The sequence below is a fragment of the Ascaphus truei genome, chromosome 5 (genome assembly GCF_040206685.1).
Source record: "Ascaphus truei isolate aAscTru1 chromosome 5, aAscTru1.hap1, whole genome shotgun sequence".
Taxonomy (NCBI): domain Eukaryota; kingdom Metazoa; phylum Chordata; class Amphibia; order Anura; family Ascaphidae; genus Ascaphus; species Ascaphus truei.
This window is the reverse complement of record NC_134487.1, coordinates 185,895,856-185,911,255: the sequence shown is the minus strand read 5'-3', so window position 1 is coordinate 185,911,255 and position 15,400 is coordinate 185,895,856. Positions and strand designations below refer to the sequence as shown.

Here is a 15,400-nt window from a genome sequence, read left to right as displayed (position 1 = left end):
GGGAGGAGGAAGAGGAGGAGAGGGTTGCAGGGAAGTGCTGCTTCCCCTTCCCATGGCTGGGCAGAAGACCCCAGCCATGTGCAGCACAGGGGGCAGGGTACAGGAGCATTCTGGGTTCCCTGAGAAGATGGGTACAGCATTGGAGAGGCAGACAATAGCAGGAGGGCTGCAGGACGGGCTGAGTGACAGGAAGGGGCACATTAAAAAATATTTAGAAAAACAATTATATCACAAACTGTGCCCCCCCCCCCCCCTCCTTTTTTTGCTTGTCTCCCTCTCCCCCATCTCTCGTCCCCATCCTCTCCCCTCTCAGCCCTGTCCTCCTCCTCGCTCCTACCGGCTGTAATCCGATCGCCCCCACCGGCATCCGTGTGTGTGTGTGTATGTGTGTGTGTGTGTGTGTGTGTATATATGTGTATATGTATATATATATATATATATATATATATATATGTATTTGGGGGGTTGGGGTTTATATGTATTTGGGGGGGTTGGGGTTTATATGTATTTGGGGGGGTTGGGGTTTATATGTATTTAGGGGGGGTTGGGGTTTATATATATTTGGGGGGGTTGGGGTTTATATGTATTGGGGGGGTTGAGGTTTATATGTATTTAGGGGGGGTTGGGGTTTATATGTATTTGGGGGGGTCGGGGTTTATATGTATTTGGGGGGGTTCGGGGTTTATATGTATTGGGGGGGGGTTGGGGTTTATATGTATTTAGGGGGGGTTGGGGTTTATATGTATTTAGGGGGGGTTGGGGTGTATATGTTTTTGGGGGAGTTGGGGTTTATATGTATTTGGGGGGGTTGGGGTTTATATGTATTTGGGGGGGTTGGGGTTTATATGTATTTGGGGGGGTTGGGGGTTATATATATTGGGGGGGTTGGGGTTTATATGTATTTGGGGGGGTTGGGGTTTATATGTATTGGGGGGTTTGAGGGTTATATGTATTTGGGGGAGTTGGGGTTTATATGTATTGGGGGGGTGTTGGGGTTTATATGTATTTGGGGGGGTTGGGGTTTATATGTATTTGGGGGGGTTGGGGTTTATATGTATTTGGGGGGGTTGGGGGTTATATATATTGGGGGGGTTGGGGTTTATATGTATTTGGGGGGGTTGGGGTTTATATGTATTGGGGGTGTTGGGGTTTATATGTATTTGGGGGGGGTTGGGGTTTATATGTATTTGGGGGGGTTGGGGTTTATATGTATTTGGGGGGGTTAGGGTTTATATGTATTTGGGGGGTTGGTGTTTGTATGTATTTGGGGGGTTGGTGTTTATATGTATTGGGGGGGTTGGGGATTATATGTATTTGGGGGGTTGGTGTTTATATGTATTGGGGGGTTGGTGTTTATATGTATTTGGGGGGGTTGGGGTTTATATGTATTGGGGGGGTTGGGGTTTATATGTATTTTGGGGGGTTGGGGTTTATATGTATTTGGGGGGGTTGGGGTTTATATGTATTTGGGGGTTATATGTATTTGGGGGGGTTGGGGTTTATATGTATTTTGGGGGGTTGGTGTTTATATGTATTTGGGAGGGGGTTGGGGTTTATATGTATTTGGGGGTTGGTGTTTATATGTATTTGGGGGGGTTGGTGTTTATATGTATTTGGAGGGGTTGGGGTTTATATGTATTTGGGGGGGTTGGGGTTTATATGTATTTGGGGGAGTTGGGGTTTACATGTATTTGGGGGGTTGGGGTTTATATGTATTTGGGGGGGTTGGGGTTTATATGTATTTGGGGGGTTGGGGGTTATATGTATTTGGGGGAGTTGGGGGTTATATGTATTTGGGGGGGGGTTGGTGTTTATATGTATTTGGGGGGGTTGGGTTTATATGTATTTGGGGGGTTGGGGTTTAGATGTATTTCGGAGGGTTGGGGGTTATATGTATTTGGGGGAGTTGGTGTTTATATGTATTTGGGGGGGTTGGGGTTTATCTGTATTTGGGGGGGTTGGGGTTTATATGTATTTGGGAGGGTTGGGGTTTATATGTATTTGGGGGGATTGGGGGTTATATGTATTTGGGGGGGTTGGGGTTTATATGTATTGGATGGTTGGGGTTTATCTGTATTTGGGGGGGTTTGGGTTTATCTGTATTTGGGGGGGGGTTGGGGTTTATATGTATTTAGGGGGGTTGGGGTTTATATGTATTTTGGGGGGGGTTGGGGTTTATCTGTATTGGGGGGGGGTTGTGTGTGTGTCGGGGGAGAAAATGAGTGTGGGGTAATTGATGCGCAGTGATCCAGGGATGATCCGATCGCCATTTAATGGGGTCAGGAAGGAATTTTTTTCCCCCACAACACACCTGGGGTTATGTTTCGCCTTCCTCTGGATCACTGTGCTTCTGGAGGGGCCTGCAGTGCATTGCTCTGCGTGTTACTATATCGCTCTGCAATGTGCTGCAGGCTCCTACCAGCAGAGAGATGCATTATTTAAATAAAAGACTCTCTTTAATCCAACCTATGTGTAGTGTCTTTTCTATCCATTGTATCTACTGTATTGCTAACAGCTCAGTGATTGTTACCCAGGACGCTGCAGTAGTGTCACACTGCCAGGCCGGGTGTGAGGGAGATTTATAGGGTCACATATACACTTCTGCCAAAGCACACGTGCAATCAGGAAGCCTCTCTGATCTGTAATGTATTTTATTCCCCACAAAGGTATCTAACAGGTAAAGAAACAGAGGAAGGCTAATGATCAATGTCACGGGAGACCAGGCCATTTACACCTCTTTATTGTATTGTATGTCTTTATATCGCGCCATTAATGTACATAGCGCTTCACAGTAGTAATACGCGATAACAAATAATACAAATAACAGATAATGGGAATAAGTGCTTCAGACATAAAAGTAACATTTAGGAAGAGAAGTCCCTGCTCCGAGGAGCTTACAATCGAATTGGTAGGTAGGAAGAACGTACGGAGACAGTGGGATGGCATTCCTCTGCGTATTATTATATCTGTGTGTAATTATATCTCTCTGCGTGTTATTATATCATTCTACTGTACGTGTTATCATATCGCTCTGCATGTTATTATATCTCTGTGTGTTATTATATCTCTGCGTGTTATTATATCTCTGTGCGTGTTATTATATCTCTGCGTGTTATTATATCTCTTTGTGTCTTATTATATCTGTGTGTTATTATATCTGTGTGTTATTATATCTCTGTGTCTTATTATATCTCTGCATGTTATTATATCATTCTACGTGTTGTAATAGAGCTATACATATTATTATATCTCTGCGTGTTATTATATCTCTGCATGTTATTATATCTCTTTGTGTCTTATTATATCTCCTTGTGTCTTATTATATCTGTGTGTTATTATATCTCTGCGTGTTATTATATCTCTGCGTGTTATTATATCTCTTTGTGTCTTATTATATCTGTGTGTTATTATATCTGTGTGGTATTATATCTCTGTGTCTTATTATATCTCTGCATGTTATTATATCATTCTACGTGTTATAATAGAGCTATACATATTATTATATCTCTGCGTGTTATTATATCTCTGCGTGTTATTATATCTCTTTGTGTCTTATTATATCTCTTTGTGTCTTATTATATCTGTGTGTTATTATATCTGTGTTATTATATCTCTGCGTGTTATTATATCTCTGTGCGTGTTATTATATCTCTGTGTGTTATTATATCTCTGTGTCTTATTATATCTCTGCGTGTTATTATATCTCTTTGTGTCTTATTATATCTGTGTGTTATTATATCTGTGTGTTATTAAATCTCTGTGTCTTATTATATCTCTGCATGTTATTATATCATTCTACGTGTTATAATAGAGCTATACATATTATTATATCTCTGCGTGTTATTATATCTCTATACATATTGTATGAGGAAAAAAAGAAATGAGGGCGGAAATAGTAAGGAGAACAAGCATAAAAATAAAAGCAGCAGTAGTACAGTCCCAGCGCTGGGATACGCGGGTATAAAACCGCTGCTGCAGTAAGTGAATAATGAAGCCGGGTAATTGCCTGGGATAGCTGAGGTAACTGCTGCTGGGACCACTTAAGGAAGCCTCTTCCCGGTGTCCTGACCGTCCGTGATGCTGCCTGGGACCGCTGAGGGAGGGAGAGCCGATATAACCACTGTGAGCCCGTGCCTGAGCGCTGGCCCTCTGGGTGGCTACCCAGCAGCAGCAGCTACCTCAGCTATCCCAGGCAATTACCCTGCTTCATTATTCATTTACTGCAGCACTGGTTTTATACCCCTGTGTATCCCAGTGCGTGTTACTGCAGCACTGGTTTTATACCCCTGTGTATCCCAGTGCGTGTTACTGCAGCACTGGTTTTATACCTTTGTGTATCCCAGTGCGTGTTACTGCAGCACTGGTTTTATACCCCTGTGTATCCCAGTGCGTGTTACTGCAGCACTGGTTTTATACCTCTGTGTATCCCAGTGCGTGTTACTGCAGCACTGGTTTTATACCCCTGTGTATCCCAGTGCGTTACTGCAGCACTGGTTTTATACCACTGTGTATCCCAGTGCGTGTTACTGCAGCACTGGTTTTATACCCCTGTGTATCCCAGTGCGTGTTACTGCAGCACTGGTTTTATACCCCTGTGTATCCCAGTGCCTGTTACTGCAGCGCTGGTTTTATACCCCTGTGTATCCCAGTGCGTGTTACTGCAGCACTGGTTTTATGCCTCTGTGTTTCCCAGCGCGTGTTACTGCAGCACTGGTTTTATACCCCTGTGTATCCCGGTGCATGTTACTGCAGCACTGGTTTTATACCCCTGTGTATCCCAGTGCGTGTTACTGCAGCACTGGTTTTATACCCCTGTGTATCCCAGTGCGTGTTACTGCAGCACTGGTTTTATACCCCTGTGTATCCCAGTGCGTGTTACTGCAGCACTGGTTTTATACCCCTGTGTATCCCAGTGCGTGTTACTGCAGCACTGGTTTTATACCCCTGTGTATCCCAGTGCGTGTTACTGCAGCACTGGTTTTATACCCCTGTGTATCCCAGTGCGTGTTACTGCAGCACTGGTTTTTTACCCCTGTGTATCCCAGTGCGTGTTACTGCAGCACTGGTTTTATACCCCTGTGTATCCCAGTGCCTGTTACTGCAGCACTGGTTTTATACCTCTGTGTATCCCGGTGCGTGTTACTGCAGCACTGGTTTTATACCCCTGTGTATCCCGGTGCGTGTTACTGCAGAACTGGTTTTATACACCTGTGTATCCCAGTGCATGTTACTGTTGTTGCTTTTATTTTTATGCTATAAAGGTTGTGTTCGCGTTACTTTTTGCGCTCTCCTTTCTTTTTCTTCTGCTGTTGATGTTCTCTGCAGAGGACGGGTTATCTTATTCAGGGGCAGCAATTTACAACCTTGACACCCATCTACGGACTTTGTATGGGCTTTTTTGGTTATGGCATTTGCCATCACTTCATACTGACTCAGCCTTTCGGTAAGGTGCTACCTAATTCACTTGTGGAATTTCTGCAGTCAATAATTGCCTTTTGACATCAACAGTTATTATTCATCATCTGTGCAGCCTGTTGGTGATATAGTGTTTGCTGCTATGAGGGATGATGGGGGTATTTTTTTAAATGTATTTGGGGGAGGTGAGGGTATTTTTTAAATGTATTTGGGGGGCGTGGGTGTATTTTTTTTATATGCATTTGTGGGGCGTGGGGGTATTTTTTATATGTGTTCGGGGGGCGTGGATGTCCAGTATTTTTGGACAAGCCACCTTGCAACCCTAATTGGGGGGGATTATTTATTAATCCTGTTTTTCTTTTGCACTTTGCAAAAGCAAAAAAATCCACGCAGCGCTCTAAATAGATCTGCATCAGAGAAACAAGATTTTAAAGCTTCATTAGTTTCCAGTGTACAAAGAGGAGCAGGCCATCAGTTTTCATGCATTATGCAGATGATTAGAGGGGGCGGGAAGAAACAAGTACCCGCGGTTGCGACATCCGTTCTGCCTGAAACTAAACAGTTATTGTACTGCACTTTTGATGTTACAAGGCACATCATGTTTTTTATCACTGACATATATACTCCATTAACCCTATTGCTTCCAGATGTGCCTGCAACGCAACATGTGCTTACTGTTAAAAGGTTCAATGTGTAATACCCTTTATACATCTTTTTACACTTCCAGTACGTGCACTTATTTAAAGCAGGCCATTAGGAAGCAGTGATGCTGCGGCTACCTGCTGCCTCCCGTGCACTGCAGGAACTTTCAGCCCGCATATTGTTTATGGATATTATCATTTGCTACAACCACGACTCTGCGAGGTGTGATGCGTTGCAAGCCTCTATCTGGCATCGCTTATTGATCCTATTGGTCCAGAGGTTGTATCAGTGAGAAGCCCTTGTCATATGTTGCTTAGATACCGTTCAGCGCCTCAGGCAGTCTCTCCCTGGTTGTCAGGGAGAGAGGACGGAGGAGGGAGGATACGTCCCTTGGGAGCAACGCCCACCTGTTGAATACTTTGTAACTCCCCCAACAACCGCTCCACTCTTCATATAAGCTGGGACAGTCGGCAGGTGATAAAGTTGAGCAACTTGGAGCAAGAACAAGTCGCCGAGATGTCTTTAGCTACGCAGTCACAGACTTGGTTCCCCACGCACGTCCAGGTGACCGTACTCCATGCCAGATCCCTGAGGGCGAAGGGGAAGGCTGGCACCAACGATGCCTACGCCATCATCCAGCTGGGCAAGGAGAAATACTCCACGTCCGTGGCCGAGAAGAGCCTGGGCCCGATGTGGAAGGAAGAGGCCACCTTCGAGGTGCCCCTGCTGCACAATGACAACCAGGAGAGGTGCACCGTGCGTGTGACCGTCATGCACAGGGCCCTGGTGGGGATGGACAAGTTCCTGGGCCAGGTGGACCTGAACCTGTGGGAGCTGCACCAGAACAAAAGCAGAAAGAAAACCCAGTAAGTATCTGATGAGGCGGGGGAGGGGATCTGAATGGGATTGGGGCTACTAGAGAGGGCAAGTGGGTGCCGTGTATATTCGTGTTATAACTTGGACTGGGCCTCATTCATGTGACACCTTTTTGACTGTTTTAGTTGTTGAGGAGTCATTGTATGTCTTCTGCAGTGCTTCATACAGACACAGAGAGTGTGCTGATACTGTTATTTATGTATAGGACAAATGGCATGAGATAGGGGAAGCCATATGATATAATGGGATAGGAGCTATTATGTAATGTTGAGTGCCTTTCAGTAATATAGTGTGTGTATACACACACACACACCTCTCACAATCACTTGCCCAAGTTATGACATATTTATAAGATGCCAGCATATGCCTCAATGCGTGCGGGAAAAACCATTTTCAAGTAACATACACTAAATATCGTTTTAACATCGTTACATTGTTTCCTGATCTTGAGAGCCTACCATTTACTTGAAGGCCTGCTTCTGAAAGTAAGATGGGGCTACATAAATGTATGTTATCACGAGTGCCTCCTGCTACTAATTTAACAAACATATTACTGTATGGGGGTTTATGCCTGCGAATGGGATAGGCAGGGGGGAAAGGTCACAGTTAAGACGAGGATAAATTGATTTTCGTGAGGTTAATCAAACAGATTCCCTCATTCCATAGGTCAATACAACTTAATGTAATCAGGAAGTGTTAACGTGAGGAAGTATTTGACAGTGGTAACTATCATTTGTGTCTATATTTTGTAAAAACCATGCAAATGTGGAAAAAAACTATTTTATGTCTCTTTTCCATTTGAATTCTCTAAGCACTTTGATGCTCTGTATCATGCTGTCTTGATGGTGGAACTTTAAAGTGTCTGAGCTTCGCTCCCATAACACCCGTTTTTGCTGTCGACACCAGAATATATTCTTTAAAGAGTTATCGCCATTTCCTTGTTTGAATGAGCAATGACTGACGGCTATAGCATTTTTGCCCTGGAAATGCAAACCACCATAATCCTAAATAAAGATCACATGGCAACATGTTGAGCCGTATTCACTAAGCAGTGATATGTCCTAAAAACCCTTAAGGCCCTGTTGCTCTAAGAGGCTGTAAGGTGGAGTAGCCCCTCTTACTAAACTGCCTAAAATCTGACTATCCCTTTGGGTGAATGGGTTTAGAAAAACGAGATGAGCACTTGTGCACTCACTGAGCACAAGTCAAGATATTTGTACACTAGTGATGTTGGCTGAAGATGATTGCAGGGATCCCTCAGCTGCTGACAAGTTCTATAAAAGGAATAGGATTCTGCACTGCACACACAACAGAAGTTAAGTGTGCTTGTATTGTGTTTCTTGCATGTCACCATGATGCAGAACAGCACTTTCTGGGGGTCGAAGCCCCTTTATCAGGTGATTGTAACTACAAGATGTGTAATACATACTTTTATAGAAGAGGCCCCCCCCCCTTCTTTCTCGTGCCACTCTGTATTCTGACATCATAGGTGTTTAGCATAGCATGGTGGTGTCATCGCCTTTTTAACGTGCAAAAAGCTAACGTTATACAGCTTGGCAACAAATAAGTGTTCCAGAAAGCAACTGCACATATATAGCCAACCTATGACTTCTATATAGATTCTGAATACTAAAATGTTAATGAAAACCTATAATGTTGGAGAATGCAGTAATGTGTGTCTCTTCTGGACAATTTATCTATTGCACTTCTCTTCACATCTTGCTGCTGCCTTTTACCTGGCGAAGGGCTTTGACCCTGAAACGTTGTGCTGTTCTGTATCATGTTGACACGCAATAAACAAAGCATAATGCACACTTAACTTCTGTTTGTGTGTCAGAGAATCGTTTTTCTTTTATGTGGGTGCTTGAGTTTAAGCAATGACGCTGCTACTTGAGAAATGCTTGAGAAATGCGTGTCTAGTCTTGTAAATGGAAAATACCTGAGCATTTAGTCATATTAGTTTGTGAATGTGTAAACACAGTAGGTGGATGATGCTGATGAACACGTGACATGTTATCCATGGGCTTGCAGTGTCTGCTTTTACAAATTGATGACAATAGGCCTGTGACTTATCAATACTCAATTCAATTGACACAGGGTGGCATACCTTTTTGTGTATTGTAATGTTTTAACAACTTTAGCTATTTCAATAATGACTTGTAACTTTTTTTTTTTTTTTAAGTAATATTGAGACTTGTTTTTGTTTTAGTTTGAGGTGATTCCAGGACTTATCTGCTTTTCTTGTTTTTTGACTCTCTCACATTTTATATACACAGTGTTTATTGTAGTGCTAACCAGCTCTTGTTGCTGCTTGGATTCTGAAACTTGTTTACTGTAGGTAGAAAAGTCTTGCATTTATTCAGGTCAGTATTTGCTTTGGACGATACTCTGTACCTTGTACTGGTGATTAAAGGGGCAGTCCCACAGGGTCGGACAGTTACATTTCTTTGGGGCCTCTGAATGGGGGATGTGCTTGTCAATCAAGTGTTTTCTTTACCCTTATCCCCATGATGTCCTTTATCAGCGAACCAGTAAAGTTGTGGGGAGGGGGAACTGGCTGCACAGGCCCTTGCTTAAGGCTAGGTCCCCAGAGGCCACTATATGGCGTGCATGCCACACACAAGGCACAGCCCTCTATGGGGCAGGCCCCAGTCGGCGTGTGTGCGCGTGCATGCACAAGCCACTATACGCGACCGCCTTGGCCAAAAGACAAGATTTCTGTATTTTGGAGCAGCAGCCGAGCATTGGTCACGGCGGTGACTTCAGCCAATGAGGGCGAACCAGCCACGAGATGTTATGGCCATGAACAAGCCACACCATTGCCCCGTGGCGATCTTGTCTTTCCCCCTGCAGCTCAAGCACAGACCGCGGCTGGCACCCATGTACGCGCAGGAGCTGACACTGGGGCCATAGCCTAACACACAGATCACACAAAGTTAGAGGAAATCAAACCCCTCCCATGTCTAACTTTAAAAAATACATAGTTATAGTTGTCAGATTGTGTGGTAAACGTGTATAAATTGCCCAGATGAGACACCTTAAACATGTCGCTTCATTTAGTTCAGTTGACGTTGGAGGGATTGCCCCTTTTTAACAAACCAGCAATTATAACTTCCCTAAAACATTTTAAAGAATAAAATATTTCCTGTAATTGTTTTCTTATGGCTTCTGAAATATTTTTTTTAGGATCACCACATGGGACACTGTTTCTGGACTCTAAGGTGGTCATTCTATATCCACCAAAGCATCAGTTTGCTCTGGTTTCAGATGAAAATCACCATTGACGTGAATGAGGATATTGGTCTGCTAATGGCCCAAAACAGCTGCTTTGGTTGATTATAGATTAAGGCCCTAAATTGATTAAGGAAGTGACATTGATGGTATCATTCGCCAATAATCTAGGCTGATTTTTCTTCACCACAAGCGGTATGTAGCCAAAGGGAGACCGTACCTAAAGGTGTCCCTCAACAAAGTGCCAAACTTGGACATTACATTATGGAATAGCACTGCAATGACCCAAAGTAGAAGGCTAGGTATGTGAGAGATGCTGTATGTGTCGGGGTTGTTTTGGCATCCTTGGAATGTTGTCCCTTTGAAAGGAGAGGCATCGTCTCTGCAAGAGCTGAGCTGCTGCTCTTGGAACCTTTTAGATGAGCCACTAGTGCGGGCTTCTAGGGAGGAGAGTTGGGCTTTGAATGGAGAGTTAGTCAGTTAAAAGGTAAATTGGAAACAGGACTCGCACAGACCTATGTAGATTGACAGCAATGTGAGGAGTTGTCAATAGTTTAAAGTGCCAAGTTTTCCTCCTGCCTCCCCTTGCGAATTATGGTGAGGGTGTCCTGCCTGTTATCTAGTAAATACTGTATTAGTAGATTTTCGAATAGCAAGGGGGAACCTACGTTAAGATCTTACAGTGCCAAACACCTTTCGCCCAATGACTTGAATGTGTTGTATGGTGTGTAATGGAATCGCACTGCTTGGTAAATATGGCTCTGTTGGCCTTTGTACAAGTATTTGTTAATCTGGAGTTAGGATTAGAAGCGGTTTCAGTTTCCCACCCCCAGAGCTGGACCAATCTCTGCTCTGACCCCCTGCTTTAAAGCGTTGATAGGAGTTGTATTTCAGTATGTTGAGGAGGACTTTCCAAGTGTTCAGTATGTGGATGGGAGATCAAGGGTTGGTGACCCTGTCTGTGACACTGCTTTTGCTATGGTTTGGGAGATTTGCTTAATCCCTATAGTAGGCCTGCACAACTCCAGTCCTCGAGGGCTGCAAACAGGCCAGGTTTTCAGTCTCTCTCTACTTCAGCACAGCTGGCTCAATTTGCAGTCTGACTGGGACACTAATTGAGCCAGCTGTGCTGAAGAAGGGATAGCCTGAAAACCTGGCCTGTTTGCGGCTCAAGAGGACTGGAGTTGTGCAGGACTGCCCTATAGCATCAAATATAGTATTTAGTTGTAGTTGAGGGAACATCTTTATTTTAAGGCAGTATTTCTGACTCTCAGAATAACTTGTGGTCTTCCACTATTCGGATACCAGTCTCATGATTTGTCCCCCTGTTAAACAAGTAAGAAAAATGTATAACAGGAACTTTGTATTTTCTTCCACTAATCTTTCTATTCGTAGAGCTGCTTACATAGTGAGTTGCTAGATGGTTTCATCCTAATACGTGCTGGGCTGTTTTTTTTCCCCCTTTATCCCAACCTTGTGTGATGAGTCAACATCTCGCACCTGTCGTCTGTGTGCTGTGCAGGTGCTTCCTTCCCATGCGATTCAAAGTTGGTTAATATTTAATGTGTCTGTTTTCCCTATGCTTTTGGCATACAATAGTAGCTTGCCCCACTGATGTTTTTAACACATTTGGTGCCAGGGTGGCTTGCAATGCTCGGCCAAGTTGAGAGCAAAACAAGAGGCCACGGAGACACATTGCAGCTGCATGTGTATTAGAATCTGCATGTATGTCTTTCTGGTGCATATATGCATTTCCTTTACCTAAAATACTGTGTAGTCATACAGTATAATTGGTTTAAGGTTTAGATTTCTTTAACAAACAGGAGCAGGAAACCGGGAAATAATGAGCACATGGGCCACTCTTCTGGAACCAGGATCACATGTAGGATGTGAATGACTCCAGTGGATTAACTCATCCCCCTTTTTGAAAGCACACAAAGTCCTTTTTTCTTCAACTTTATTGGGGGAGTCAACAGAAATATAAAAGGTACTTGCTGATGGTGGTATGTAGTGAGAGTGCTTCTCTAAATGAAGGTGCCTTGGTATGGGGGGAAGATAAAAAAGGATGGCCTTGCAGGGGGTGTAATGGAGGTGGAATGTACTCACAAAGCCAGCTTGTAGGGAAAATAATAATAGCATGTTCTTGTATAGTGCTGCTAGTTGTGCAGGGCTTTACAGAGACATTTTGCAGGCACAGCTCCCTGCCCCGTGGAGCTTACAATCTATGTTTTTGGTACCTGAGGCACAGGGAGATAAAGTGACTTGCCCACGGTCACAAGGAGACGACACCGGGCATTGAACCAGGCTCCCCTGCTTCAAACTCCGTGTCATCAGTGTCGTTACTCACTGAGCCTCTCATTCTCCCTAAAGAGAAAAGAGAGACACTTTCCTGTGGCTGGCAGGAACAGTCTAAGGAGCACTATAACTGCCAGAAAGACACGGGAGCTGGGCTGAACCAACCTTCTAGCTAAGAAAATTGGAAGGTTGCCAGGGCAACTAACTAGGGCTGCGTAAAGGAGGCATATGTAGCAATAATGTTGTGTTTTACACAGGCTGCTAGAACAGTAGAAAAACATGCAGCTTAACTGGGGAGAACAGTAATCCTGAGAGCTGCAAAGGGACGCAGAAAATGTGCTATCCTGTTCCAGGACAGCCACATTGATTTAGTATTTGAAGCTTTGGGATGAGAGCAACATAAATCGCTCACTTGAGTCCCTGCCAGATATACACATGCTATGGACTTGCTCTGCATGAATAGATCTAATTTAAAGCAAATAATGCTACCTTCTGTTACAAAGTACAATGGTAGTAAGTTTAAACAGGTTGCTCGTGGAATGTATGTATGTATCCTTGTGTAATAATTGTGTACATAACGGTTCATATCGCTCTATCTATCGTACAGTTTAGTCACACCATCTTCTCTCCTTTTTTTTTTTTTTCTCTTCTTCCCAGAAGAAAGGGCCCTGGTCCCAGACCCATATTGCAAATCACTAGAGTAAGGCCTCGGCCAGGCTCCCTGCTGGCGCGCTGAGGCTCAGGGAAAGCGGGCGCTTTCCCTGGCCTTGCGGTTGCTTACCGCACGCGCTGTCGGCGGGCCGGGGGCGGGCCTGTGACGTCACAGAGCTGGTTCGCCCTCATTGGGCGAACCGCTCACGTGACCGGCCTGTCGCGCCGGCAAGCGGGGGAATTTTAAATTCCCCTAAGACCTGCGCTTCCGCACGCTTGCGAAAGCGTAGGTGAGCCCCTACTAAAGCTGCTCTAATTGCGGCTGTAGGGGCTCAGTGCTGAGCGGGAGCGCGCGCCAGCAAGCAGGGAACATGGCCGAGGCCTTAGGCCGTGCTTATGGTGCCGGTCACGTCAGGCTGCGGTCGCTGGAAAAATCAAATTGAGATGACTTCCAGCGATTGCTACCAAGCCGTCGCTCCGCCGTGTCGCACTTACTATAAGCGCACGCGAAAACAAATACATTGCTGTCGCCGCGTGCGCTTATAGTAAGCGCGACGTCGCTTCGCCAAATTTGGAAGCTGGCAACATTTGATTTTTCAAGGTCTGTCGCCTCGTGACAGCCCCTGAACCATTCAAATGCCAGAAAGCCCGCGACGCTGCCGCAAAGCGAAATCTAACTTTCGCTAGACGTCGCCGGCACTATATGCGCGGCCTAAGGTGTCTGAGGGGGTCTCCTGGAATAGCTCCACTTAGTAAATGTTGTTATTAAAAACTTTTTTTAATGCGATTTTAAAAGTTAGTTCTCTTACATACACACTGACTGCTATAGATGGTCCCATTTAATTGTATTTTAGTATGTTTGCTAATTTAGGCAGCTCCAATAGCTCAACGGTGTTGAGCTTCTTTTACATCTATAACTGAGAAATAATATAAGATCAAGCCCTATTATATAAAATGACTATATGATCGAGGAACTATATAAGCAATTTGATAACATGTTTTTCCCCCACCTCGTATTGTATTGTATGTCTTTTATTTATATAGCGCCATAAATGTACATAGCGCTTCACAGTAGTAATACATGTTGTAATCATATAAATAACAAATAATATAAATCAGGTCATGGGAATAAGTGCTTCAGACATAAAAGTAACATTAAGGAAGAGGAGTCCCTGCCCCGAGGAGCTTACAATCTAATTGGTAGGTAGGGAGAACGTACAGAGACAGTAGGAGGAAATTCTAGTGTGTGTGTGTGTGTGTGTGTGTCCTATGTATACGTCAGGTTTATTAAACCATGTTCCAAAAAAGACCAAAGCTTAGTTTTTATCTGAGACAGCCATCTTATGGGAAGTGTATAATCCTATTAAATCCTTCTTGGGTCGCTGTCAAAATACCAGAGTAGTGCTCCAGGCATGCAAGAGGTAATGCTGAGAAATGGGACTGTTAGAAGATCGGAACGGGTACGTCACACTTGACATTGTGTATATTTTCATATCATATTGGTAACCAATATTCCTTTTTAGCCGTTCCAAATTGAGCATATAAATTTGTAACCAGACAAACACTTTTACATTGCTCACAATATTCTTATCTCCAATAACCTTGTCTTTTCTGTCAACTTTGCTAAAAAAAAAAAAAAATAAGTTTATCACTCGAGCTCTTTTTTTCTTTTTTTCTTTCTTTGTGGTTACAGTGCTTGTAACTCCTAAAGGAGGAGGCATAGGTGCAGTGGACAAGCAGCATTGTTGGAATCACAAGGCCATGACTCATTATAGTGATATGATCTGCAGTCCTTTTTATATCATTATAACCCAGTAACCAACAAACACTGGGTATTCATTAAATTGTTCCCTCTCCTGTTTTGTTATTGCCATGCAGACCAGTGCTCTGCACCCTTGGGCTTCGGACATGGTGACATTCGCAGCGCTGACGCTCATGCTCTCCTGCAGGAGCTTTTTTGTGTCCCTGCATGAGCGTCAGCGTGCGCTCTTGTGAGCTGGATGGGAGGCGGGGATAGAGCGTCGCGGCACTGACATCACGGACTGCCATTGGCTTTTGGCGGTCACGTGACCGGCCCTGCGCTTCCCTCAGCGGGAAAAATGACACTGTGCTGTCGGCTGCTATTCCACACGCCTTCGCATGCCTGCGGAAGCGCCATCTAAAGTCGTGCTCAATAGGGATGTTGTTTCCGCTCAATGCGGTTCAGCACGGTCTTTTTGACCATGGCCCTGGCCTTAGTCTGGATGCTGATCTACACCTGGGACTATCATGGTGGTTCAAGTGTTACTGT

At 44.3% G+C, this 15,400-nt stretch overlaps 1 protein-coding gene across 2 annotated transcripts in view; it reads left to right on the top strand.

Moving 5' to 3' along the window:
- Positions 1-6,380: 6,380 nt before the first annotated feature.
- The window catches only part of RAB11FIP1 (RAB11 family interacting protein 1), a 48,039-nt gene continuing 39,019 nt past the window's right edge, over positions 6,381-15,400 (top strand). Inside the window, exon 1 of one of the 2 annotated variants that reach the window (XM_075601410.1) lies at positions 6,381-6,923. In XM_075601410.1, the coding sequence (XP_075457525.1) occupies positions 6,574-6,923 (350 nt within the window). In that variant the 5' untranslated portion in view covers positions 6,381-6,573. The remainder of the gene's footprint in view (positions 6,924-15,400) is intronic. The other variant, XM_075601411.1, reaches the window with a different exon arrangement.